This window comes from Oncorhynchus tshawytscha, linkage group LG26, assembly GCF_018296145.1.
Source record: "Oncorhynchus tshawytscha isolate Ot180627B linkage group LG26, Otsh_v2.0, whole genome shotgun sequence".
In the NCBI taxonomy this organism is placed as follows: Eukaryota; Metazoa; Chordata; class Actinopteri; order Salmoniformes; family Salmonidae; genus Oncorhynchus; species Oncorhynchus tshawytscha.
In genome coordinates this window covers 51,537,154-51,562,650 of record NC_056454.1, presented here as the reverse complement: position 1 = coordinate 51,562,650, position 25,497 = coordinate 51,537,154, and the positions used below count along the sequence as shown (strand labels likewise).

The 25,497-nt window shown below is 42.1% G+C and overlaps 2 protein-coding genes across 2 annotated transcripts in view; both read right to left on the bottom strand.

Annotated features, from left to right (window-relative positions):
- fer1l6 (fer-1 like family member 6) overlaps positions 1 to 5,742 on the bottom strand; it is a 48,182-nt gene extending 42,440 nt beyond the window's left edge. Inside the window, exons 1-8 of the mRNA XM_042306814.1 lie at positions 5,581 to 5,742; positions 5,026 to 5,128; positions 2,865 to 3,066; positions 2,484 to 2,604; positions 2,059 to 2,159; positions 1,227 to 1,317; positions 380 to 499; positions 91 to 243 (exon numbers count right to left, since the gene is read on the bottom strand). Coding sequence (XP_042162748.1) covers positions 91 to 243; positions 380 to 499; positions 1,227 to 1,317; positions 2,059 to 2,159; positions 2,484 to 2,604; positions 2,865 to 3,066; positions 5,026 to 5,128; positions 5,581 to 5,604 — 915 coding nt within the window. The 5' untranslated portion in view covers positions 5,605 to 5,742. The remainder of the gene's footprint in view (positions 1 to 90; positions 244 to 379; positions 500 to 1,226; positions 1,318 to 2,058; positions 2,160 to 2,483; positions 2,605 to 2,864; positions 3,067 to 5,025; positions 5,129 to 5,580) is intronic.
- LOC121840978 (fer-1-like protein 6) lies at positions 5,604 to 24,204 on the bottom strand. The gene is made up of 12 exons (XM_042306385.1): positions 23,958 to 24,204; positions 18,723 to 18,814; positions 17,505 to 17,625; positions 13,734 to 13,788; positions 12,542 to 12,673; positions 10,376 to 10,438; positions 10,179 to 10,257; positions 9,806 to 9,962; positions 7,320 to 7,506; positions 6,614 to 6,806; positions 5,729 to 5,915; positions 5,604 to 5,670 (listed from the first exon to the last, which is right to left on the bottom strand). The coding sequence occupies exons 1-12, from the start codon at positions 23,972 to 23,974 to the stop codon at positions 5,604 to 5,606; spliced, it is 1,350 nt and encodes a 449-aa protein (XP_042162319.1). The 5' UTR covers positions 23,975 to 24,204.
- Between the last annotated feature and the right edge of the window lie 1,293 nt (positions 24,205 to 25,497).

The window sequence follows — 25,497 nt, the reverse complement described above, 5'->3', positions numbered from 1 at the left end:
TGTGAAAATAATGAGTTTAAGCACATCCTCAAAAATAATTGGAGAGGTGCTGGGAACAAGAACAGCCATGACTGCTGTGAGTCTCTTTACCTTCAAGAATAAAGTCTGGATCTTGCCACAGTCTTTGCCTCTCTCCTCAGGGCTGGCAGTGTAGATCAGGTCACGGGCAGAGATGCGGGCATAAGCCACACGCTTGTTGTTACTCAGCATCCACACAAACACATCTGGGATGGTATGCTGGGGCTAATAGAGAGAGATAGGGAGAGAAACCAGCTCAGTGTCATCTCTGGGATACACACTGTCAATACGCTACTCGCACACACACACACACACACACACACACACACACACACACACACACACACACACACACACACACCTCTTCCACTAGGAATCTCAGTTTCTGTGTGAGTTTTAGAGCCTCCTGCAACATCTCCTTCACACTGCGAGCCTTCCTCTTCCCCTCTGAGATGGTTTCTGCCTTTCCGACCATACTCTCCTGTAGGGGGAACATCATCATCACCTTCATCTCCACCATCATCATCACCATCACCATCATAACCACCACCATCACCACCCCCACCCCCACCCCCACCATCATCAACATAACCATCATCATCATCACCACCATCACCACCATCATCACCATCACCACCACCATCATTATCCCCACCACCACCCCATCATCATCATCATCACCACCATCATCATCACCATCATCATCCCCACCACCACCCCCATCATCATCATCATCACCACCACCATCATAACCACCATCACCACCATCATCACCATCATCATCATCACCACCACCATCACCACCATCATCATCCCCACCACCACCCCCATCATCATCATCATCATCACCACCATCACCACCATCATCACCATCATCATCATCACCACCACCATCATTATCCCCACCACCACCCCCATTATCATCACCATCACCATCATCATCCCCACCACCACCCCCATCATCATCATCACCACCATCATCATCATCACCATCACCATCATCACCACCATCATCATCACCATCACCACCATCATCATCATCACCACCATCATCATCATCACCACCATCATCATCACCATCACCACCATCATCATCATCACCACCATCATCATCATCACCACCATCATCATCACCACCACCACCATCACCACCATAATTTAACAATACTGTCTCTCAGAAGGTAGGGTCTAGAGGCCAGGGCACCAACCAGCTCCTGTTTACACATGGTCAGGCGTTTCTTATCCAACACTGTCAGATGGTTCATTCTCACTTTCCCTTCTGCAAAGGCTATGAATCTCCTGCAGCAGAACGGATAGCACACACACACACACACACACACACACACACACACACACACACACACACGCGTTTGAGTTACTATTAGTACCAGGACACATGCACCATATAGTCAACAGTGTTGTCAGTTTCCACCCTGTGGTCAACAGTGTTGTCAGTTTCCACCATATAGTCAACAGTGTTGTCAGTTTCCACCCCGTGGTCAACAGTGTTGTCAGTTTCCACTATGAAGTCAACAGTGTTGTCAGTTTCTACCCTGTGGTCAACAGTGTTGTGTGGTATCCCAGGAGGTCTACCCCTGTAATATATAATAGAGGGGAGGTACGTGATGTGACGTTGGCTCCCTCTGTTGGCAGTCCATGAGCTGGACACCCCGACACAGGGAGCTCCGTGTCGGAGGAAACTAGGGGAAAGTACCAACCAGCCATGGAGGAAACTAGGGGAAAGTACCAACCAGCCGTGGAGGTAACTAGGGGAAAGTACCAACCAGCCGTGGAGGAAACTAGGGGAAAGTGTTTGCTGACTGGAACCTTCCGGTCTCTGTGTTGTTAACCTCTGCAGACTAGGAAAGTTGTGTTTGCTGACTGGAACCTTCCGGCCTCTGTGTTGGTAACCTCTGCAGACTAGGAAAGTTGTGTTTGCTGACTGGAACCTTCCGGTCTCTGTGTTAACCCCTATCCCAACACCCCACCGGTTTACCACAGTTTTATTATCAGTTTGATGGTGTCGTTAAGGTTACCAACCTGGCGTCCATGATAAACTCCTTAAAGACTCGGCGCATGAGAGCTTCTGTTCCTGGATCTGACAACTTGTTCAGCTCATCTGTCTTGGCCACGCCTTCTTCCTGTGTGGAATATGATGACATCACCACAATGACATCACCACTCAAATAGGGTACAAACACGTGACGTACCATTACAATGGTATTACTAGAGTCCATGTTGTTCCCTGTCTAAACCATTACATGGTATTACTAGAGTCCATGTTTGTACCCTGTCTAAACCATTACATGGTATTACTAGAGTCCATGTGGTACCCTGTCTAAACCATTACATGGTATTACTAGAGTCCATGTTTATACCCTGTCTAAACCATTACATGGTATTACTAGAGTCCATGTTTATACCCTGTCTAAACCATGTAATGGTACGTAGAAAAAGTGACGTACAAACATGACAGCGATGTTCTCCAGAAAGTTAGAGCTGTGAAGACGGTACGTCCGATCCTCCCAGCAGCTCATCACATGGACACAAGGCTTCTGATGCTGGATGGGCAGGTACATGTAATGCCTGGAGACGGATTCACAGTCAAAGTTTACTACGTAACTGATCATTTTGATGTTGATGCTTTTAGACTCCACGGGATGGTTTATCAGACACAGATTTTAAAGTCCAATTCTGGACATTGAGGCACAGTTTTCTGGAACCTTCTACCTGGGCTAATGATTAATGGAGAATTTCTCATTTCTAATCTAGCCCAGGACTTAAAATCCGTGTCTGTGAAACTGCCATTGTGTGACATCAGGATCAATTCAACAAGGTACAAGGACCTGTTTCCATCAGTGAGGGGTTTCTCTGGGGGTGTGGTGGACTGGCATGGAGACTGCCAGAGCCCAGGTTTGGGGTCCTGGGAGTCAATCAGGGGGGTACTGTCGAGATCTTGACCATCCCACACCCTCTCTGCTACTGGCTTCTCCACCTTCCTCCTACCGCTGACCTGGGGAGAGCCCTCCTGGACGTTCCCAAAGTTACCTACACATACACACAGACAGACAAGGATAGAACAGAGTAGAGTAGAATATGATACGATATAGCAGAGTAGAGTAGAATATGATACGATATAGCAGAGTAGAGTAGAATATGATACGATATAGCAGAGTAGAGTAGAATATGATACGATATAGCAGAGTAGAGTAGAATATGATACGATATAGCAGAGTAGAGTAGAATATGATACGATATAGCAGAGTAGAGTAGAATATGATACGATATAGCAGAGTAGAGTAGAATATGATACGATATAATAGAGTAGAGTAGAATATGATACGATATAGCAGAGTAGAGTAGAATATGATACGATATAGCAGAGTAGAGTAGAATATGATACGATATAGCAGAGTAGAGTAGAATATGATACGATATAGCAGAGTAGAATACAGAAGAGGAGAATAGAAAGGAGCGGAATACAGTAGATTAGAGTGGGAGAAGAGAGGTGGAGAGGAGAAGAGTAGAGAAGGGAGGATAGAAGAGAGGAAAGGAGGAGGGATGAGAAGGGAGGAGAGGAGAAGGGAGGAGAGGAGAAGGGAGGAGAGAAGGGAGGATAGAAGAGAGGAAAGGAGGAGGGATGAGAAGGGAGGAGAGGAGAAGGGAGGAGAAGAGAAGGGAGGAGAAGAGAAGGGATGAGAAGGGAGCAGAGGGGGAACAGTACAGTAGAGAGGTAGTGTATAATAGAGTAGAGTCAAGTATAATAGAGTAGAGTAGTGTATAATAGAGTAGAGTCGAGGATGATAGAGTAGATTAGAGTATAATAGAGTAGAGTATAATAGAGTAGAGTAGTGTATAATAGAGTAGAGTAAAGTATAATAGAGTAGAGTATAATAGAGTAGAATAGAGTATAATAGAGTAGAGTCGAGTAGTGTATAATAGAGTAGAGTATAATAGAGTAGAGTAGTGTATAATAGAGTAGAGTAGTGTATAATAGAGTAGAGTAGTGTATAATATAGTAGAACAGTGTACAATAGAGTAGAGAAGTGCAGAGTAGTGTATAATAGAATATAGTAGAGAGTAGAGTAATGCAGAGTAGTGTAGAGTCGTGTATAATAGAATATAGTAGAGTATAATAGAGTAGAGTAGTGTATAATAGAGTAGAGTAGTGTATAATAGAGTAGAGTAGTGTATAATAGAGTAGAGTAGAGTATAATAGAGTAGAGTAGTGTATAATAGAGTAGAGTAGTGTATAATAGAATAGAGTATAATAGAGGAGAGTAAAGTAGTGTATAATATAGTAGTGTATAATAGAGTAGAGTAGTGAATAATAGAGTAGAGTAGTGAATAATAGAGTAGAGTAGTGTATAATAGAGTAGAGTAGTGAATAATAGAGTATAGTAGTGTATAATAGAGTAGAGTAGTGAATAATAGAGTAGAGTAGTGTTCAATAGAATACAGTATAATAGAGGAGAGTAAAGTAGTGTATAATATAGTAGAGTATAATAGAGTAGAGTATAATAGAGTAGTGTATGATAGAGTAGAGTAGTGTATAATAGAGTAGAGTAGTGTATAATAGAGTAGAGTAGGGAATAATAGAGTAGAGTAGTGCATAATAGAGTAGAATAGAGTATAATATAGTAGTGTATAATAGAGTAGTGTATAATAGAGTAGAGTATTATAGAGAAGAGTAGTGTATAATAGAGTAGTGTATAATAGAGTAGAGTAGTGTATAATAGAGTAGAGTAGTGCATAATAGAGTAGAATAGAGTATAATAGAGTAGTGTAGTGTATAATAGAGTAGAATATAGTATAATAGAGTAGAGTAGTGTATAATAGAGTAGAGTAGTGTATAATAGAGTAGAGTAGTGTATAATAGAGTAGAATATAGTATAATAGAGTAGAGTAGTGTATAATAGAGTAGTGTATAATAGAGTAGAATAGAGTATAATAGAGTATAATAGAGTAGTGTAGATGACGGACTGTCAGTGATTTATCAATGCTCACCAACAGACAACTCAAAGTTAATGGGTTTGTCTCCGATCTTTCTGTCGATCATCGTGGCCTCGAATACCGTTCCAAACAGCAAAAAGTTGTCCTTGTCAATGAGCTGAGGGGGAGGGGGACAAGACGGGGACAGAATAGGTGCAACACTGAAATGAGTAGGAGTGTTCTATCTATAATGTCTGAAATGAGTAGGAGTGTTCTATCTATAATGTCTGAAATGAGTAGGAGTGTTCTGTCTATAATGTCTGAAATGAGTAGGAGTGTTCTATCTATAATGTCTGAAATGAGTAGGAGTGTGCTATCTATAATGTCTGAAATGAGTAGGAGTGTTCTGTCTATAATGTCTGAAATGAGTAGGAGTGTTCTGTCTATAATGTCTGAAATGAGTAGGAGTGTTCTGTCTATAATGTCTTTGTGTGTGTGCATAAACCCCAAGTAGATTAGCTGTAGTCATGGCGTCAGCTAGTGAGGATTGTAATCAATAAGAGTTTTTACAGGATAATTGCAAAACAAACCTTCCATCATTACCCACTCTGAATATGTATCTCTCCTCACCTGAGGTGGAGACTCCACCGGCATCACCTCCGCCCCGATGGCCTTGGCTTTCTCCTCCTCCCCTGCTCCTCCTCCTGCTCCCCCTGCCCCCTTAGGGTCCTTTCCCGTTGCTTTACCTGCCTTGGTGTCCTTCAGAGGTTTGACTAACCAGGACAGCTTGGACTCTCCCCCTCCCCCTGGCAGTATCTCTACAGATAGTTCCAGGTACACCCTGCCCCTCCACGACACCCCTTCCCTGACCCCCTCGTTCAGTTCGGGGTTGTCATCCACCATAGAGAAGTTACGAGCCGAACCGTAGATGTTGACCCAGGCCGGTCCGAACGTAGGGAGGAAGCCTGGAGACAGAGGGTAGAGATTACAACACATGACCATTATAATAACATACTAGGGACAGACTGGAACTCTAGACAACTGTTTGGTAACATCCCAAAAAAAGGTCACCTTGTTCTCCACTTTTGGCACTACTTTTGGTACTACCTCATAAAGCTCTGGCCAGAAGTAGTGTACTATATATAGGGAATAGGGTTCTATAGGGCTCTGGCCAGAAGTAGTGTACTATAAATAGGGAATAGGGTTCTATAGGTCTCTGGCCAGAAGTAGTGTACTATATATAGGGAATAGGGTTCTATAGGGCTCTGGCCAGAAGTAGTGTACAATATAGGGAATAGGGTTCTACAGGGCTCTGGCCAGAAGTAGTGCACTATATAAGGAATAGGGTTCTATAGGGCTCTGGCCAGAAGTAGTGTACTATATATAAGGAATAGGGTTCTATAGGGCTCTGGCCAGAAGTGGTGTACAATATAGGGAATAGGGTTCTGATCAAAAGTTGTGCATTAGATATAGGGAAAAGGGTTCCTATAACAGCATGACGTCAATCAGTCAATCAGTCAGTCAGTCAATCAATCAGTCAGTCAATCAATCAATCAATAAATCAGTCAATCAGTCAATCAATCAGTCAGTCAATCAATCAGTCAGTCAATCAATCAGTCAGTCAGTCAATCAGTCAGTCAATCATTCAGTCATGACTCCTGACCTTTGTCCCCGTCCTGTTTGTTGGAGATCCTCCGCAGGTCGATGTAGTGTGTTCCTATGGCTACGTCGTTCATACTGCCCTCGTCCCAAACCTGGATCTTCAGCCGCTGACACAGAGGAGGGAACATCTCAGTAAATATTATCTGCTCGTTCCACTCAGGGTCTGCCGTACTTTTCTGGGTGGCCGTTCTGCCCTGTAACAGCAAAACATGAGAGAGAGAGAGAGAGAGAGAGAGAGACAGAGACAGAGACAGAGACAGAGAGAGAGACAGAGAGAGAGAGAGAGACTTACTGTAGAATAATGTACTAGTGTCTGTCTCCTTATCAATAACCTTACTGTAGAATCATGTACTAGTGTGTCTGTCTCCTTATCAATAATCTTACTGTAGAATCATGTACTAGTGTCTGTCTCCTTATCAATAACCTTACTGTAAAATCATGTACTAGTGTGTCTGTCTCCTTATCAATAACCTTACTGTAGAATCATGTACTAGTGTGTCTGTCTCCTTATCAATAACCTTACTGTAGAATCATGTACTAGTGTCTGTCTCCTTATCAATAACCTTACTGTAGAATCATGTACTAGTGTGTCTGTCTCCTTATCAATAACCTTACTGTAGAATCATGTACTAGTGTGTCTGTCTCCTTATCAATAACCTTACTGTAGAATCATGTACTAGTGTCCGTCTCCTTATCAATAACCTTACCATCTGTTTGAAGAAGGACACCACCACATATGGGTCTATGAGGGCTGTGTTGTCCCCTATGAAGGCCTTGGTGACGTTAGCCATGATGGAGGAGTTGTTACGAGGCAGACCCTCCGCTCTGTACACCTTCACATAGAACCTGGCCCAGGGACGCTCCGAGGGGAACCCCTCGGGAACCAACAGGTTCCTGGGTCAAAGGTCAGAGGGTGAAAACATTTTGAGAGAGAATGGCATCTGAATGGACTAGCCTCCTGAACTAGCCTCCTGAACTCTCCTCCTGGACTAGCCTCCTGAACTAACCTCCTGGACTAGCCTCCTGAACTAACCTCCTGAACCAGCCTCCTGGACTAGCCTCCTGGACTAGCCTCCTGAACTAACCTCCTGAACCAGCCTCCTGGACTAGCCTCCTGGACTAACCTCCTGAACCAGCCTCCTGAACTAACCTCCTGGACTAGCCTCCTGGACCAGCCTCCTGGACTAGCCTCCTGGACCAGCCTCCTGAACTAGCCTCCTGAACTAACCTCCTGAACCAGCCTCCTGGACCAGCCTCCTGGACTAGCCTCCTGGACCAGCCTCCTGAACTAGCCTCCTGAACTAACCTCCTGAACCAGCCTCCTGGACAAACCTCCTGGACTAACCTCCTGGACTAGCCTCCTGATCTGTTTTTGCTGTCTTTTTAACTTAATTGCTGTGCTTGAATTTAATTGAATTCATTTGGGTAAAAACATATACAGAAAGATGTCCATTGTATTCCCAGAGGATAGCTGAGGACTGAAGGGTTTGATGAAAACCATATACAGTGCCTTTTGGAAAGTATTCAGACCCCTTGACTTTTTCCAGTTTGTTACGTTACAGCCTTATTCTAAAATGTATTATATTGTTTTTTACCTGATAAATCTTACACACAATAGCCCACAATGACAAAGCAAAAACAGGGTTTTAGAAATGTTTGCTAATTTATGAGAATCAAGTTATTTGCTAATTAATTAATTAATTAACTTCTGAAATATTCAGAAGTATTCAGACCCTTTACTCAGTACTTTGTTGAAGCACCATTGGCAGTGTTTACAGACTCCAGTCTTCTTGGTTATGACTCTTCAAGCTTGATACACCTGTATTTGGGGAGTTGATCTAAATCTTCTCTGCAGATCCTCTCAAGCTCTGTCTGGTTGGATGGGGAGCATTGCTGAACAGCTATTTTCAGGTCTCTCCAAAGATGTTAGATCGGGTTCAAGTCCGGGCTCTGGCTGGGCCACTCAAGGACATTCAGAGACTTGTCCCAAAGCCACTCCTGCGTTGTCTTGGCTGTGTGCTTAGGGTTGTTGCCCTGTTGGATGGTGAACCTTCACCCCAGTCTGAGGTCCTGAGCGCTCTGGAGCAGGTTTTCATCAAGGATCTCTCTGTACTTTGCTCTCTTCATCCCTGCCTTGATCCTGACTAGTCTCCTAGTCTTTTGATTGCTTACTTTGGCCGGGTGGCCAGCTCTAGGAAGAGTCCTGGTGGTTCCAAACATCTTCCATTTAAGAATGATGGAGGCCGCTGTGCTCTTGGGGACCTTCAATGCTGCAGAAATGTTTTGGTACCCTTCCCCAGATCTGTGCCTCGACACAATCCTGCCTTGGAGCTCTACAGACAATTCCTTCGACCTCATGGCTTGATTTTTGCTCTGATATGCACGGTCAACTGTGGGACCTTATATAGATAGGTGTGTGACTTTCCAAATCATGTCCAATCAATTGAATTTACCACAGGTGGACTCCAATCTCGTTGTAGAAACATCTCAAGGATGATCAATGGAAACACGATGCACCTGAGCTTTTTTTTTTTTTAAATAAATGTAATACATTTTTGATAAATTTGCTAAAAAAAAATTAAAACCTGTTTTTGCTTCATCATTATGGGGTATTGTGTGTAGATTGCTGAGGATTTTATATTTATTTTTTATTTAATCCATCTAAGAATACGTCTGTAACGTAACAAAGTGTGGAAAAAGTCAATAGGTCTGAAAACAGTTGTACATCAACCAAGGGCTTTGTCAACATGCCAGAGAAACCTCCTTCCTACATGATAACAGGCTTCTGGTGAAACGGTATGTTTATTTTGTCCTTTTACTTTGTATTTGTCGATGATAAGGATTACTCATAATTTAATCTCACAAAGCCAAACAAGTGTCTCTGAATAATGATATTATGCTATGTTGCTATATTGCCGGCGCGTGAGATTACTCATAGACCCACTATTTAAACACACCTTGTCTGCATGCTACTGCTTAAACACACCTGTCTGCATGCTACTGCTTAAACACACCTGTCTGCATGCTACTGCTTAAACACACCTGTCTGCATGCTACTGCTTAAACACACCTTGTCTGCATGCTACTGCTTAAACACACCTGTCTGCATGCAGGTCAAACAAGAGTGTGTCTTACTTGTCTGTTACTCAGCATCGCTGGTCTTCTGAGAGAGGTGTGTGTGTGTGTGTCTTACTTGTCTATCTGCTCCTCAGCATCGCTGGTCTTCTGAGAGGGCTGTATGGCGTCTCCCTTCCCCATCACGCTGATGTCGCACTTCAGGTAACCTTTGACCCCGGTCCTGATGTCTGCCGGGTCCGTCAGCACCGCCCACTTATTGGTGAACTGGTGACCTAAGACGGGGACGTTCAAGTTTATTATTTGCTGTAACAAATTAATCGGACATCTTACTCACCAGAACTCACATTGAAAAACAGCAAGAAAGTTAGCATTAGCATTCAGTTAGCTTTTCAGCAATCCAGTCAGTTATGAAGGACCCCCGGGCTGAAGCGTGGAGGGAATGGGAGCATGTGGGGACATGTGGGGACATGTGGGTGTGGTTCTCTTACCAGGTTCTCTATAGACCGTTCCCACATCCATCTTGAAGGAGCCCACACAGAAGCCTTTCATGATCTTGGTATGCATCACCTGGAGAAGAAACAGACAAACTAAATATTGAAGAGGTTTTATTTATTTTTGTTGCTTTTTACATGACTCTTGAAAATATGGTCGAATATCTTTATGGATGAGCGATGTATTTGCTTACTGATAGTTTGATGACTTTGTCAAAAAAGCTCTCTTGATGGCCGTAATAATCAAACACGAAGTACTGTTTCAAAAAACAAAGATAAGATTGTTACAGATCTTTGAGCAACAAGGAAAGACAATGATTATTAGTCTTATTCCAATACCAACCATCTGGTAACACTTCATTTTTAAGGGTCCTTGTTACAGTGTAATTCCATATGTAATTACAGTGTAACAGGCATTGTAATAATTCATAGTTACATTGTAATAACAACATGTAATCCTAGCTAAAGCTGGCAGAATATGCTGCGGTCGCTACACGCTAGCTAACGTTAGCTGGACTTGATGGTAATCCCTGAACCTTGTTTTCACGGTAGTGCTTTATTAAACAAGGGTCAACGCACACTCAACACGTTAAAGTTACTTATGTCAACACACTATGAGTAGCGTTAGTACCTTTTCAATCTAGTTAAACACAGATAACTTATTAGTATTAAAACAAGCAGTATTATTGCTAAATGGATAACGCTACAACTGGTAGCTAGCAAGGCCTAGCTAGCTATGTGCCTTAACTAGTTGTCATGGCGATGATAACTAGGGGGAAGGTAGAGTGTCAATCCTAAATAGTCATCTATCCTTTTTCTCTACCACAGATTCACAACAAGATCTCAGACTCCAGGATGGGAAAATGTTAATTAACAAGAAAGAAGAAACAGGCAAAGACAGAGTCAGAGTTTTGTGGTTTTTATATTGTTACTTGTAATGGTAAAAAACAGGAATAAAAAAAGACAATCCCAGCTCTTTAGGCTACTCTTACTATAGGCTACAGATATGAGTCGCCACTAGATTAGTGATTTTTAAGTTATTGAGTAGGGTTTGTTTAATCTAATTCATTAAATCGTTAATCTAACAATAAAAATCCTTATTATTTTGTCAGAAATGTAAGGTCTTTTTTACATGTTGCAATAAAGTTGACAAAAGTAGAAGCTCATCTTATGTTTTGTAGGTATCTCCACTTGGTAGTAAGTCATTGAGTGCAGATTTTGAAGAGTGCATTCAACTGCCGGTAGGTAATTAGAGCCTTTTGAGCCTCCAACCGTTGTAATCTCATACACCCAGTGCATCTGTCCACCAGAGATTACAACCTTGTGACCATTATTACTGAATCAGCTGAGAAGAAACTAAACACTAAATTGGTGAATTTAGTGGAAACTTGTCCATTAGTAACAAGCACAGTAACAAGCATGTGTTATTACACCTCTGTGATTACAGACTGCAATTACCACCAGTTACATGTTGTTATTACAGTGTTACTATGAGTTATTACAGTTAACTACAATACTTGTTACAGTGTAATGCTTTACAGATACATACCCATCGTACAACCCCAAACAGCAAGCAATACAGAAGCATTAGCATAGTGGCTTGGAACAACTCCCTAGAGGGCAGGATCCTAGGAAGAAACCTGGAGAGGAACCAGGCTCAGAGGGGAAAGACTCCCTAGAGGGCAGGATCCTAGGAAGAAACCTGGAGAGGAACCAGGCTCAGAGGGGAAAGACTCCCTAGAGGGCAGGATCCTAGGAAGAAACCTAGAGAGGAACCAGGCTCAGAGGGTAAAGACTCCCTAGAGGGCAGGATCCTAGGAAGAAACCTAGAGAGGAACCAGGCTCAGAGGGGAAAGATTCCCTAGAGGGCAGGATCCTAGGAAGAAACCTGGAGAGGAACCAGGCTCAGAGGGGAAAGATTCCCTAGAGGGCAGGATCCTAGGAAGAAACCTAGAGAGGAACCAGGCTCAGAGGGGAAAGACTCCCTAGAGGGCATGATCCTAGGAAGAAACCTAGAGAGGAACCAGGCTCAGAGGGGAAAGACTCCCTAGAGGGCAGGATCCTAGGAAGAAACCTAGAGAGGAACCAGGCTCAGAGGGGAAAGACTCCCTAGAGGGCATGATCCTAGGAAGAAACCTAGAGAGGAACCAGGCTCAGAGGGGAAAGATTCCCTAGAGGGCATGATCCTAGGAAGAAACCTAGAGAGGAACCAGGCTCAGAGGGGAAAGACTCCCTAGAGGGCAGGATCCTAGGAAGAAACCTAGAGAGGAACCAGGCTCAGAGGGTAAAAAATCTCCCTAGAAAGCAGGAATTCTAGGAAGAAACCTAGAGAGGAACCAGGCTCAGAGGAGAAGGTTCACCTCATTGATGAAAGGGGCGTTGGTGCCCTCTTTGACGGTGGTCTGTTTCTTCTCGTCTCCTATCTCCATGATTACGCTAGGGTCAATATTCTCCCCCACCAGCTGTTTGGCCTCGGTGATGTTGATGGCAATCTGGAGGGAAGATAATCAAAGTCACCTTTATTCACCAAGTTAAATGGTTTTGCCAGCAATGGACAGACAGAATATAGACAGAGGAATCTACACATAATATACTATCAGCATATACCTTATGGATACATTACAAATTAAACATGATAGGAGAAGACATGTACAATTAAGAATACACAGATTTCGTCATATGAGGACAGAAGTTTTGGAAGTTAGATGGCAATGTGTCCCAAACATCCAGTGTCTATTCCCTCAACACAGGAGTAACAGATACAATATGAACCAATCAGGGCTATTCCCTCAACACAGGAGTAACAGATACAATATGAACCAATCAGGGCTATTCCCTCAACACAGGAGTAACAGATACAATATGAACCAATCAGGGCTATTCCCTCAACACAGGAGTAACAGATACAATATGAACCAATCAGGGCTATTCCCTCAACACAGGAGTAACAGATACAATATGAACCAATCAGGGCTATTCCCTCAACACAGGAGTAACAGATACAATATGAACCAATCAGGGCTATTCCCTCAACACAGGAGTAACAGATACAATATGAACCAATCAGGGCTATTCCCTCAACACAGGAGTAACAGATACAATATGAACCAATCAGGGCTATTCCCTCAACACAGGAGTAAAATATACAATATGAACCAATCAGGGCTATTCCCTCAACACAGGAGTAACAGATACAATATGAACCAATCAGGGCTATTCCCTCAACACAGGAGTAACAGATACAATATGAACCAATCAGGACTATTCCCTCAACACAGGAGTAACAGATACAATATGAACCAATCAGGGCTATTCCCTCAACACAGGAGTAACAGATACAATATGAACCAATCAGGGCTATTCCCTCAACACAGGAGTAACAGATACAATATGAACCAATCAGGGCTATTCCCTCAACACAGGAGTAACAGATACAATATGAACCAATCAGGGCTATTCCCTCAACACAGGAGTAACAGATACAATATGAACCAATCAGGGCTATTCCCTCAACACAGGAGTAACAGATACAATATGAACCAGTCAACCTACCTGGAAACTCTGTTGCTTCTTCTCACTGTCCAGAATCTTTGGTCTTAGTTTAGACCTGTGTGGAGTTATTAAATTAAATTGACATTATTACCATGAGTTATACAGTATAAGTTATACGAGGCCTGGCACCACAGGCAAACATTTTGATCAGTCAATTTTCAGATTTTGGGATATTTTGCAAATATATCTTTGATACTTTCACAAAATGTACAAATACATCAGAAATAATGAATAAATAAATAAATCGGCTATGCTGTATACAAATGATTGATTTGTATCGTTTTACCAAACTCCGTCAACTACACATTCCATAAATGTCGTTCTTGTTCTCATGTTAAAACTCTCCATGTTGAATCAAATAGCCTTCAGAAGCTTGTTTTCCTGGGAGGGCATATCGTTAGCTCGTCCATACATCGCGATATCCTCTTTAGACAGATTAGAAAGATTAGTAATTTCTGGTAACCTGATTGGTTAAAAGGCTTCACAAATGTTTGAAAATATCTCCAGCGAAGAATCAACGTAAAGAGAGACAAAATTAGAAGGGTAACATGCTGATATTTTAGTCCTGCAGTTATGTAAATAGACATAAAAAGTACCCCCGTCTCTCACAGTTGAAGTGTACCTATGATAAAAATTACAGACCTCTACATGCTTTGTAAGTAGGAAAACCTGCAGAATCGGCAGTGTATCAAATACTTGTTCTCCTCACTGTATATTATTATTATATATTTTTTTATACATAAAAGACTGTAAAAGCACCAGCAAATCCACGTTATTTTAATTTAGAACACAACACAATACAACAACACAATACAACACAACACAATACAAACAACACAACACAATACAACAACACAACACAATACAACAACACAACACAACACAACAACACAACACAATACAACAACACAACACAATACAACAACACAACACAATACAACAACACAATACAACACAACAACACAATACACACAACACAAACACACAACACAATACAAACAACACAACACAATACAACAACACAACACAATAACACAACACAATACAACACAACAGAACACAATACAACAACACAACACAACACAATACAACAACACAACACAACACAATACAACACAATACAACACAACACAATACAACAACACAACACAAAACAACACAACACAACACAATACAACAACACAACACAACACAATACAACACAATACAACACAACACAATACAAACAACACAACACAATACAACACAACACAATACAACAACACAACACAACACAACACAACACAACACAAACAACACAACAACACAATACAAACACAACAACACAACACAACACAACACAACACAAATACAACACAAACAACACAACAACAACACAACACAATACAACACAACACAATACAACACAAACACACAACACAACACAACACAATACAACACAACACAATACAACACAACACAACACAACACAACACAACACAATACAACAACAACACAACACAACACAACAACACAACACAACACAACAACACAATACAACACAATACACACAACACAACAACAACAACACAATACAACACAATACAACACAACACAACACAACACAACACAACACAACACAAACACAACACAAACACAATACAACAACACACAACACACAACAACACAACACACAACACATACAACACAATACAACACAACACAATACAACACAACACAACACAACACAACACAACACAACACAACACAACACAACACAACAAACAACACAACACAACACACACACAACACAACACAACACAACACAACACACAAACAACACAACACAACACAACACAACACAACACAACACAATACAACACAACACAATACAAACAACACAACACAACACAACACACAACACAACACAACACAATACAACACAACACAATACAACACAACACAACACAACACAACACAATACAACACAATACAACACAACACAATACAAACAACAACAACACAACACAATACAACACAACACAACACAATACAACACAATACAACACAACACAATACAACACAACACAAACACAACACAATACAACAACACAACACAATACAAACAACACAACACAACACAACACAACACAACACAACACAACACAACACAAACACAATACAACAACACAACAACACAATACAACACAACACACACAATACAAACAACACAATACAATACAACACAATACAACACAACACAATACAACACAACACAATACAAACACAATACAACACAACACAACACAAACAACAACACAATACAACACAACACAACACAACACAACACAACACAACAACAATACAACAATACAACACAATACAACACAACACAACACAACACAACACAATACAATACAACAATACAATACAACACAACACAACACAACACAAACACAACACAACACAACACAACACAATACAACACAATACAATACAACAACACAAAACAATACAACACAACACAACACAATACAACAACACAACACAACACAACACAAACAAACACAAACACAATACAACACAACACAACACAACACAACACAATACAACACAACACAACACAACACAATACAACACAACACAAAACAACACAACACAACACAACACAATACAACACAATACAATACAATACAACACAATACAACAACACAATACAACACAACACAACACAACACAACACAACACAATACAACACAATACAAACAATACAACACAACACAACACAACACAATACAACACAACACACAACACAATACAACACAACACAAACAACAACACAACACAAACAATACAATACAAACAACACAATACAACACAACACAACACAACACAACACAACACAACACAACACAATACAATACACACAACAACACAACACAACATACACAACACAATACAACACAATACAACAACACAACACAACACAACACAACAACACAACACAACACAACACAACACACAACACAATACAACACAACACAATACAACACAACACAACACAATACAAACAACAATACACAACACAACACAACACAATACAATACAACACAATACAATACAATACAACACAATACAACACAATACAACACAATACAACACAACACAAACAACACAACACAACACAACACAATACAACAACACAACACAAACACACACAATACAATACAACACAATACAACACAACACAATACAACACAATACAACAACAACACAACACAACACAATACAACAACACAACACAACACAAACACAACACAATACAACACAAACACAATACAACACAAACAACAACACAACACAACACAACACACACAACACAATACAACACAATACAAACACAACACAACACAACACAACACAACACAATACAACAACACAACACAACACAACACAACACACAACACAACACAAACACAACACAACACAACACAATACAATACAACACAATACAACACAATACAACACAATACAACACAACACAATACAATACAATACAACAACAACACAAACACAATACAACAACACAACACAACACAACACAACACAATACAATACAATACAATACAATACAAACAATACAACACAACACAACACAACACAATACAACACAACACAACACAACACAACACAATACAACACAACACAACACAATACAACACAACACAACACAACACAACACAACACAATACAACACAACACAATACATTAAAAACATATGTTGTGATGTACCTCTTGGTCTGGGGTAGCTGTCTGACAGGTAGGGTTCCCGAAGGGCCAGGCTGACCATCGTCGGGGTACTGTCCTTCTAACAGACCAGTGACCTCAGCATTACCCTCTGGCTCTGTACTATCTGTCAGGGCACGACACAAATCAATCAAGCAATTTTTGATTTAAGACTAAAGAACGTTGGCAAGGAAACATTCCCTAGTAGGACGAAACAGAGCGGAAGCAGAATCAGAGGGGAGGTCCAACATCCTCTGGCCATACCAGCTAGAAGTTCAGCTACGGAAGTCAACACGTCATGACGTATTCAATCTAAAATAGCTAGACTGAGCTCAATATGTATCTGGTAAACTGGCACTGCATGTTTAAAAGTAAGTGACCCATTATGTTTTAAATATCAGGAGGGTACATGATCACATGTGTATCCTTAATCCTACAGGACATACAGTAAATCCTACAGCAAATACTCCATAAATACAGAAGCACACAACTGTTTGCTCAACTGGAGCTGACTGTGTGGTCGAAACTAGTGCACTACATAGGGAACGGTGAGCCATTTGGTACGCAGGGATGACTGTTTGATCAAATGGAGCTGACTGTGTGGTCGAAAATAGTGCACTACTCCAATGGGCCCTGGTCGAAACTAGTGCACTACCCTATGGGCCCTGGTCGACTCTAGTGCACTACCCAATGGGCCCTGGTCGAAACTAGTGCACTACCCCAATGGGTGACGAAACTAGTGCACTACCAATGGGCTCTGGTCGACTCTAGTGCACTACCCTGTGGGCCCTGGTCGAAACTAGTGCACTACCCTATGGGCCCTGGTCGACACTAGGGCACTACCCTATGGGCCATGATCGAAACTAGTGCACTACCCCAATGGGCCCTGGTCGAAGCTAGTGCACTACCCTATGGGCCCTGGTCGACACTAGTGCACTACCCTATGGGCCCTGGTCGAAACTAGTGCACTACCCTATGGGCCCTGGTCGACACTAGTGCACTACCCTATGGGCCCTGGTCGACACTAGTGCACTACCCTATGGGCCCTGGTCGAAACTAGTGCACTACCCTATGGGCCCTGGTCGACACTAGTGCACTACCCTATGGGCCCTGGTCGACACTAGTGCACTACATAGGCAATAGTGAGCCATTTGTTATGCAGACATCTCCAATCACAATCTGCTCTTACTGTTTACAACAGAGTGTTTGTTTTCAAGGCCGTACCTAGAGCTGCTTTATTGGCCAAGACGAGATCAGATGTGGTGACTGTCTTCTTCCTCTTCTTCACTTTCAGCCCGAACATCCCCTTCCCCTTCCTGTAGACCACATTAGACATTAGAACCCTTCCCCTTCCTGTAGACCACATTAGACCTGAGAACCCTTCCCCTTCCTGTAGACCACATTAGACCTGAGAACCCTTCCCCTTCCTGTAGACCACATTAGACATTAGAACCCTTCCCCTTCCTGTAAAGACCACATTAGACATTAGAACCCTTCCCCTTCCTGTAGACCACATTAGACATTAGAACCCTTCCCCTTCCTGTAAAGAACATTAGACATTAGAACCCTTCCCCTTCCTGTAGACCACATTAGACCTGAGAACCCTTCCCCTTCCTGTAGACCACATTAGACCTGAGAACCCTTCCCCTTCCTGTAGACCACATTAGACCTGAGAACCCTTCCCCTTCCTGTAGACCACATTAGACCTGAGAACCCTTCCCACTCTCACTCATGAACAGCAATACACCTTAATCACACATAATACATACCAACACACATACACAGAGGATGTTACCTGAATACATGAAGACAAGGCTAATTCACGGGATGGAACACAGCAGGAAGACCTGATATGTTTGTAAATCCTGTGATTCTCAGCATTTTTTGCTCAGCTAAATTTTATTAATTTGATTTATTTAACCTTTATTTAACCAAGAAGGGCTCATTGAGATTAAAGTCTCTTTCTCAAGAGCGCCCTGGCCAAGATAGACAGCACCAAGTCATTACAAAAAGATTACAGACAGACAACATGAAAAATTACAAGTAATCTAGTAAAAACCATTGAATTCACAAGAGTATAAAACAGCAAATTAAATGCTTTGACAGGTCAGGGAATCAGTAAATAACAGTATCATCAGCATAAAAATGAAGTTGTGCATTTTGGACATTTTTGTCTAAATCAGAGAGGACCAAGTACAGCGCCTTGGGGCACACCATTCAGGACAGACAATTTAACAGACATAAGCCCATCAAATTGAGTGCACTGAGTTCTATCAGACAGTTAGCAAACCATGCAACTTCATGCTCCGAAAGACCTACACTCGACAATCTCTGCCTTAGTATAGCATGATCAACTGTATCAAAAGCCTTAGAGAGATCAATAAAAATTGAGACACAGTGCTGTTTTTGTCAATGGCTTCAGTGATATCATTTAAAACCTTCATGGCTGTAGTAAATGTGCTATGCTTCTTCCTGAAGCCTGATTGGTACATTGATTAAATAGTTAGTAAATAACTCTTAGCTGTTCACTCACAAGGGTTTCAAGTATTTTCACCAGGGGTGACAGCTTTGAGATTGGCCTATAATTATTTAAAAGAGTTGGATCTCCCCCTTTTAAAAGTGGTAGGACAACTGCTGATTTCCAGATCTTTGGAATTTCATTACATTCCAGGGTTAGATTGAACAGAGATGTAAGTGGATCAGTGTCAAGTCCTGACCTTAGTTCCTTTTTTATGTCTCTATTTTGGTTTGGTCAGGGCGTGAGTTGGGGTGGGCATTCTATGTTTTGTATTTCTATGTGTTTGGCCTGGTATGTTTCCCAATCAGAGGCAGCTGTCTATCGTTGTCTCTGATTGAGAACCATACTTAGGTAGCCTGTTCCCACCTGGTGTTTGTGGGTTGTTGCTTTCTGTTTTGTACCTGACGGAGCTGTTTCAGTTGTTCTTTTGTTACGTTGTATTTAGTGTTCAGTTCTATTTAATAAATGACGAACACGTACCACGCTGCACCTTGGTCCTCACCTTCTTCCATCAACAGTCGTTACATTCAGCTATGAAATCAGCTGCCAGATTTAAAAAGCAGGGATCCAAAAGATCAGAACCTGATCTTTTAAATAGTGCACCTGGTTCAACTAATCAAGGGCTTGATGATGAGTTGAGTAGTTGAATCAAAAGTGCTAGTGCTGGGATGGAATAAACCTGTACATCCCTGGGGGTACCCCATACTGGGCTGGAATAAACCTGTACATCCCTGGGGGTACCCCATACTGGGAAGGAATAAACCTGTACATCCCTGGGGGTACACCATACTGGGCTGGAATAAACCTGTACATCCCTGGGGGTACACCATACTGGGCTGGAATAAACCTGTACATCCCTGGGGTACCCCATACTGGGAAGGAATAAACCTGTACATCCCTGGGGGTACACCATACTGGGCTGGAATAAACCTGTACATCCCTGGGGGTACCCCATACTGGGCTGGAATAAACCTGTACATCCCTGGGTGTACCCCATACTGGGAAGGAATAAACCTGTACATCCCTGGGGGTACCCCATACTGAGCTGGAATAAACCTGTACATCCCTGGGGGTACACCATACTGGGCTGGAATAAACCTGTACATCCCTGGGGTACCCCATACTGGGATGGAATAAACCTGTACATCCCTGGGGGTACACCATACTGGGCTGGAATAAACCTGTACATCCCTGGGGGTACCCCATACTGGGCTGGAATAAACCTGTACATCCCTGGGGGTACCCCATACTGGGAAGGAATAAACCTGTACATCCCTGGGGGTACACCATACTGGGCTGGAATAAACCTGTACATCCCTGGGGGTACCCCATACTGGGCTGGAATAAACCTGTACATCCCTGGGTGTACCCCATACTGGGAAGGAATAAACCTGTACATCCCTGGGGGTACACCATACTGGGCTGGAATAAACCTGTACATCCCTGGGGGTACCCCATACTGAGCTGGAATAAACCTGTACATCCCTGGGGGTACCCCATACTGGGAAGGAATAAACCTGTACATCCCTGGGGGTACACCATACTGGGATGGAATAAACCTGTACATCCCTGGGGTACAACATACTTTGCTGGAATAAACCTGTACATCCCAGGGGTACCCCATACTGGGCTGGAATAAACCTGTACATCCCTGGGGGTACCCCATACTGGGAAGGAATAAACCTGTACATCCCTGGGGGTACACCATACTGGGCTGGAATAAACCTGTACATCCCTGGGGTACCCCATACTGGGCTGGAATAAACCTGTACATCCCTGGGTGTACCCCATACTGGGAAGGAATAAACCTGTACATCCCTGGGGTACACCATACTGGGCTGGAATAAACCTGTACATCCCTGGGGGTACACCATACTGAGCTGGAATAAACCTGTACATCCCTGGGGGTACCCCATACTGAGAAGGAATAAACCTGTACATCCCTGGGGGTACACCATACTGGGATGGAATAAACCTGTACATCCCTGGGGGTACAACATACTTTGCTGGAATAAACCTGTACATCCCAGGGGGTACCCCATACTGGGCTGGAATAAACCTGTACATCCCTGGGGTACCCCATACTGGGCTGGAATAAACCTGTACATCCCTGGGGGTACCCCATACTGGGCTGGAATAAACCTGTACATCCCTGGGGGTACCCCATACTGGGCTGGAATAAACCTGTACATCCCTGGGGGTACCCCATACTGGGCTGGAATAAACCTGTACATCCCTGGGGGTACACCATACTGGGCTGGAATAAACCTGTACATCCCTGGGGGTACCCCATACTGGGCTGGAATAAACCTGTACATCCCAGGGGGTACCCCATACTGGGCTGGAATAAACCTGTACATCCCTGGGGGTACCCCATACTGGGATGGAATAAACCTGAACATCCCTGGGGATACCCCATGACGGGATTTGAGAAACACTGTTTGAACTAACATAGCAATTTGCAGAGGTTGAAAGTAGTTGTTTTTAAGATCTTACCTGTGTGTGGCTGGACTGCCACTGTGACCTGATGGATCCTTATCCATTTTGACAGGACAATATGCCCAGGAGTCCCGGACACACTCCCCGACAGCTGATAACTGAGATATTAACACACTATCCCGATTCCTATCCTAATGCTTCCAATAACACTATGTTTTATTCAAATACTACTCTCTGATACACTGTCTGAACAAAAGTGTTTGACTGCACTCTGTCTCACAATACACCTTCCAGTTCCTCCTGTCCACTCAGCCAATCAGTCACTCTTGTATCCTCCCTTGTTTGACTTTCAGTGGTTTGAATTTCCTTCCTGCATAATTATCCTGCTTATTGATATTACCCTGCATATTGATATTTCCCTACTTGAGCCCCTCTCTCCCCAGTTCACATAGAGTAAATGACTGAACCAATGGGACAGTGTTGAATCCTATAGCTTTTATAGTCTCTCAGTTGAGTTTCTCTACTGAGTATCTATTGAGTTTCTCTACTGAGTATCTATTGAGTTTCTCTACTGAGTATCTATTGAGTTTCTCTACTGAGTATCTATTGAGTTTCTCTACTGAGTTTCTCTACTGAGTATCTATTGAGTTTCTCTACTGAGTATCTACTGAGTTTCTCTACTGAGTTTCTCTACTGAGTATCTATTGAGTTTCTCTACTGAGTTTCTCTACTGAGTATCTATTGAGTTTCTCTACTGAGTATCTATTGAGTTTCTCTACTGAGTTTATCTATTGAGTTTCTCTACTGAGTTTCTCTACTGAGTTTCTCTACTGAGTTTCTCTACTGAGTATCTATTGAGTTTCTCTACTGAGTATCTCTATTGAGTTTCTCTACTGAGTATCTCTACTGAGTATCTATTGAGTTTCTCTACTGAGTATCTCTATTGAGTTTCTCTACTGAGTTTCTATTGAGTTTCTCTACTGAGTATCTCTACTGAGTATCTATTGAGTTTCTCTACTGAGTATCTCTACTGAGTATCTATTGAGTTTCTCTACTGAGTATCTCTATTGAGTTTCTCTACTGAGTTTCTATTGAGTTTCTCTACTGAGTATCTATTGAGTTTCTCTACTGAGTATCTATTGAGTTTCTCTACTGAGTATCTATTGAGTTTCTCTATTCAGTTTCTTTATTGGAAAGTCGAACAATGATCTTGACACGTAGACAAAATAATCAGATTCAGTAAACATTTTCAAAATGTACATAGGATTGTCTATAGAGGGCCGGTTTCCCGCGTCCAGATTAAGCCTGCGCTAAAAAAAAGCACATTTAAATAGTGATTCTCCATTGAGCATACATTCTTTTTTGTCCAGGTCAAGTCTAAGCATGTAATCTGTGTCCGGGAAGCCACAAACACTTGTACAACTATGCCTCATATTGATACATACTGCCACATGTACTGTACGTTGTACGTTTGTTGGAAGAAGGTGAAACAAACAACTTACTTGGGTTTGGCCTCCATTGGATTGTTTTAGGAAGGGTTGCAGTTTCTCTCTCAGTCGGGAATTGGACCGTTCAAGCACACGGACATCGTTGTTAGACGAGGCGATATGAGATAGAAGAACAGCGTCTAGACCGACTCGTAGCTGGAGTTTTATTGGCTGGTGCCATGCTCTTTCCCGAGAACAGAAAACAGACAGACTGTAGCTTGAGGTGACCCAGACTTTATGATTATTTGCTCATGAATCATTTCATAATCTGATCTGGTTTTATCACTGGGAACAGCTTTACTTTCAAACTCCCAATTGTTTAAAACAATCCCCCCCCAAGTGTAATTTGCATTTACAGTAAATGTATTCCTATCTGGTTGTTTACAAGAAGACATTGTGAAACTATCACCAGCCTTACAGTATGTGTTCTATATATCAATAGAACATCAATAGAATATCAATTGGCAGCAGTTCACCTGAAGATGTTTACACAATGTGGCGACCAGGATCTAGAAACTGGCAGTGAACACACCTCCTTGGTAAACAGAGCTCGACTCACATGCAGACCTGAACAGTCTCCATCTGCATAGTGCACACAAAGGTGTCATTCGATGAATATCTGACATCTTAACACGAGGGCCAGAGAGGTTGTTTTTGGTAACGTGATCACATGTACCTTTATTATCTGTAGTATTTTAATAAATATATTGAAAACAGAAATATAAAACACAACATGCAACATCCAAAATCGCTGGTGAAGCTACCGATTGGATGGTTTTAGACTTGTTGAACAAATGCTTGTTTGGTAGACATGCTCGGGTATGAATGTTGCAGCAGTGCAGCTTATGTAGGGGTGGGGAGGTTCTCCCCCGAGAATGACCTCTTGGAGAAGAGATCCTTCCTCAGATCATTGAGATCATCTAGGTTGGTTGTCTTGTCAAAGAGAGCACAGGTGTCTCTCAAAGCAATGTGAAAAATTGACAAATTCAGATCGAGGTGTCAAAATGATTCAGCTGCCATAGAAACAAAGGAAATGACTTCTACGCTGTCTTTTTGCCCAGGTCACAACCTGTCGATACCAAAAAAACAACCCACAGCTTTATGGGTTAAGATGGATGAACAGCCCAGTAAGGAGGAGAATGATATCTGTATCCACTGTGTTCCAATTATAATGGTCTGTGTACCTTTTTGAAAAGGGTATCTTTAAGACAAAAGCATATTACTGTGTCTGCCTTCTTTGTGGTCAAATTTCGGCATTGATGTCAGAGAGCCCTTTTGAGACCACAGACTCATCAATTGTAACGCAGATCTATTTTCCATCTTCAGATTCATTGGCACACACTTTCTGTGTCAACATCTTCAGATCCATCTTCACACCTTCTGTGTCAGCATGTTGAAAAGCTTCCTGTTTTATTATTAGGGTTTCTGTGAAAGTCAAGTTCACAATCATGGAATGTGTAATCAATCAATGTTCCTAGCTGAGTGTGCCGAGGAATGGTAAATATCCGCTTGAGTCAGATTCTGTACATGGAGGTAAGTGGATCTAGCGTTTAGT

Coding starts and splice junctions, on each gene's coding strand:
- LOC121840978 (XM_042306385.1), bottom strand. Junction 10,439..12,541: donor ACGCCCCTTTCATCAATGAG/GTGAACCTTCTC, acceptor TTTTTGAAACAG/TACTTCGTGTTTGATTATTA. Junction 5,916..6,613: donor CAAACAGGACGGGGACAAAG/GTCAGGAGTCAT, acceptor CTCTGTCTCCAG/GCTTCCTCCCTACGTTCGGA.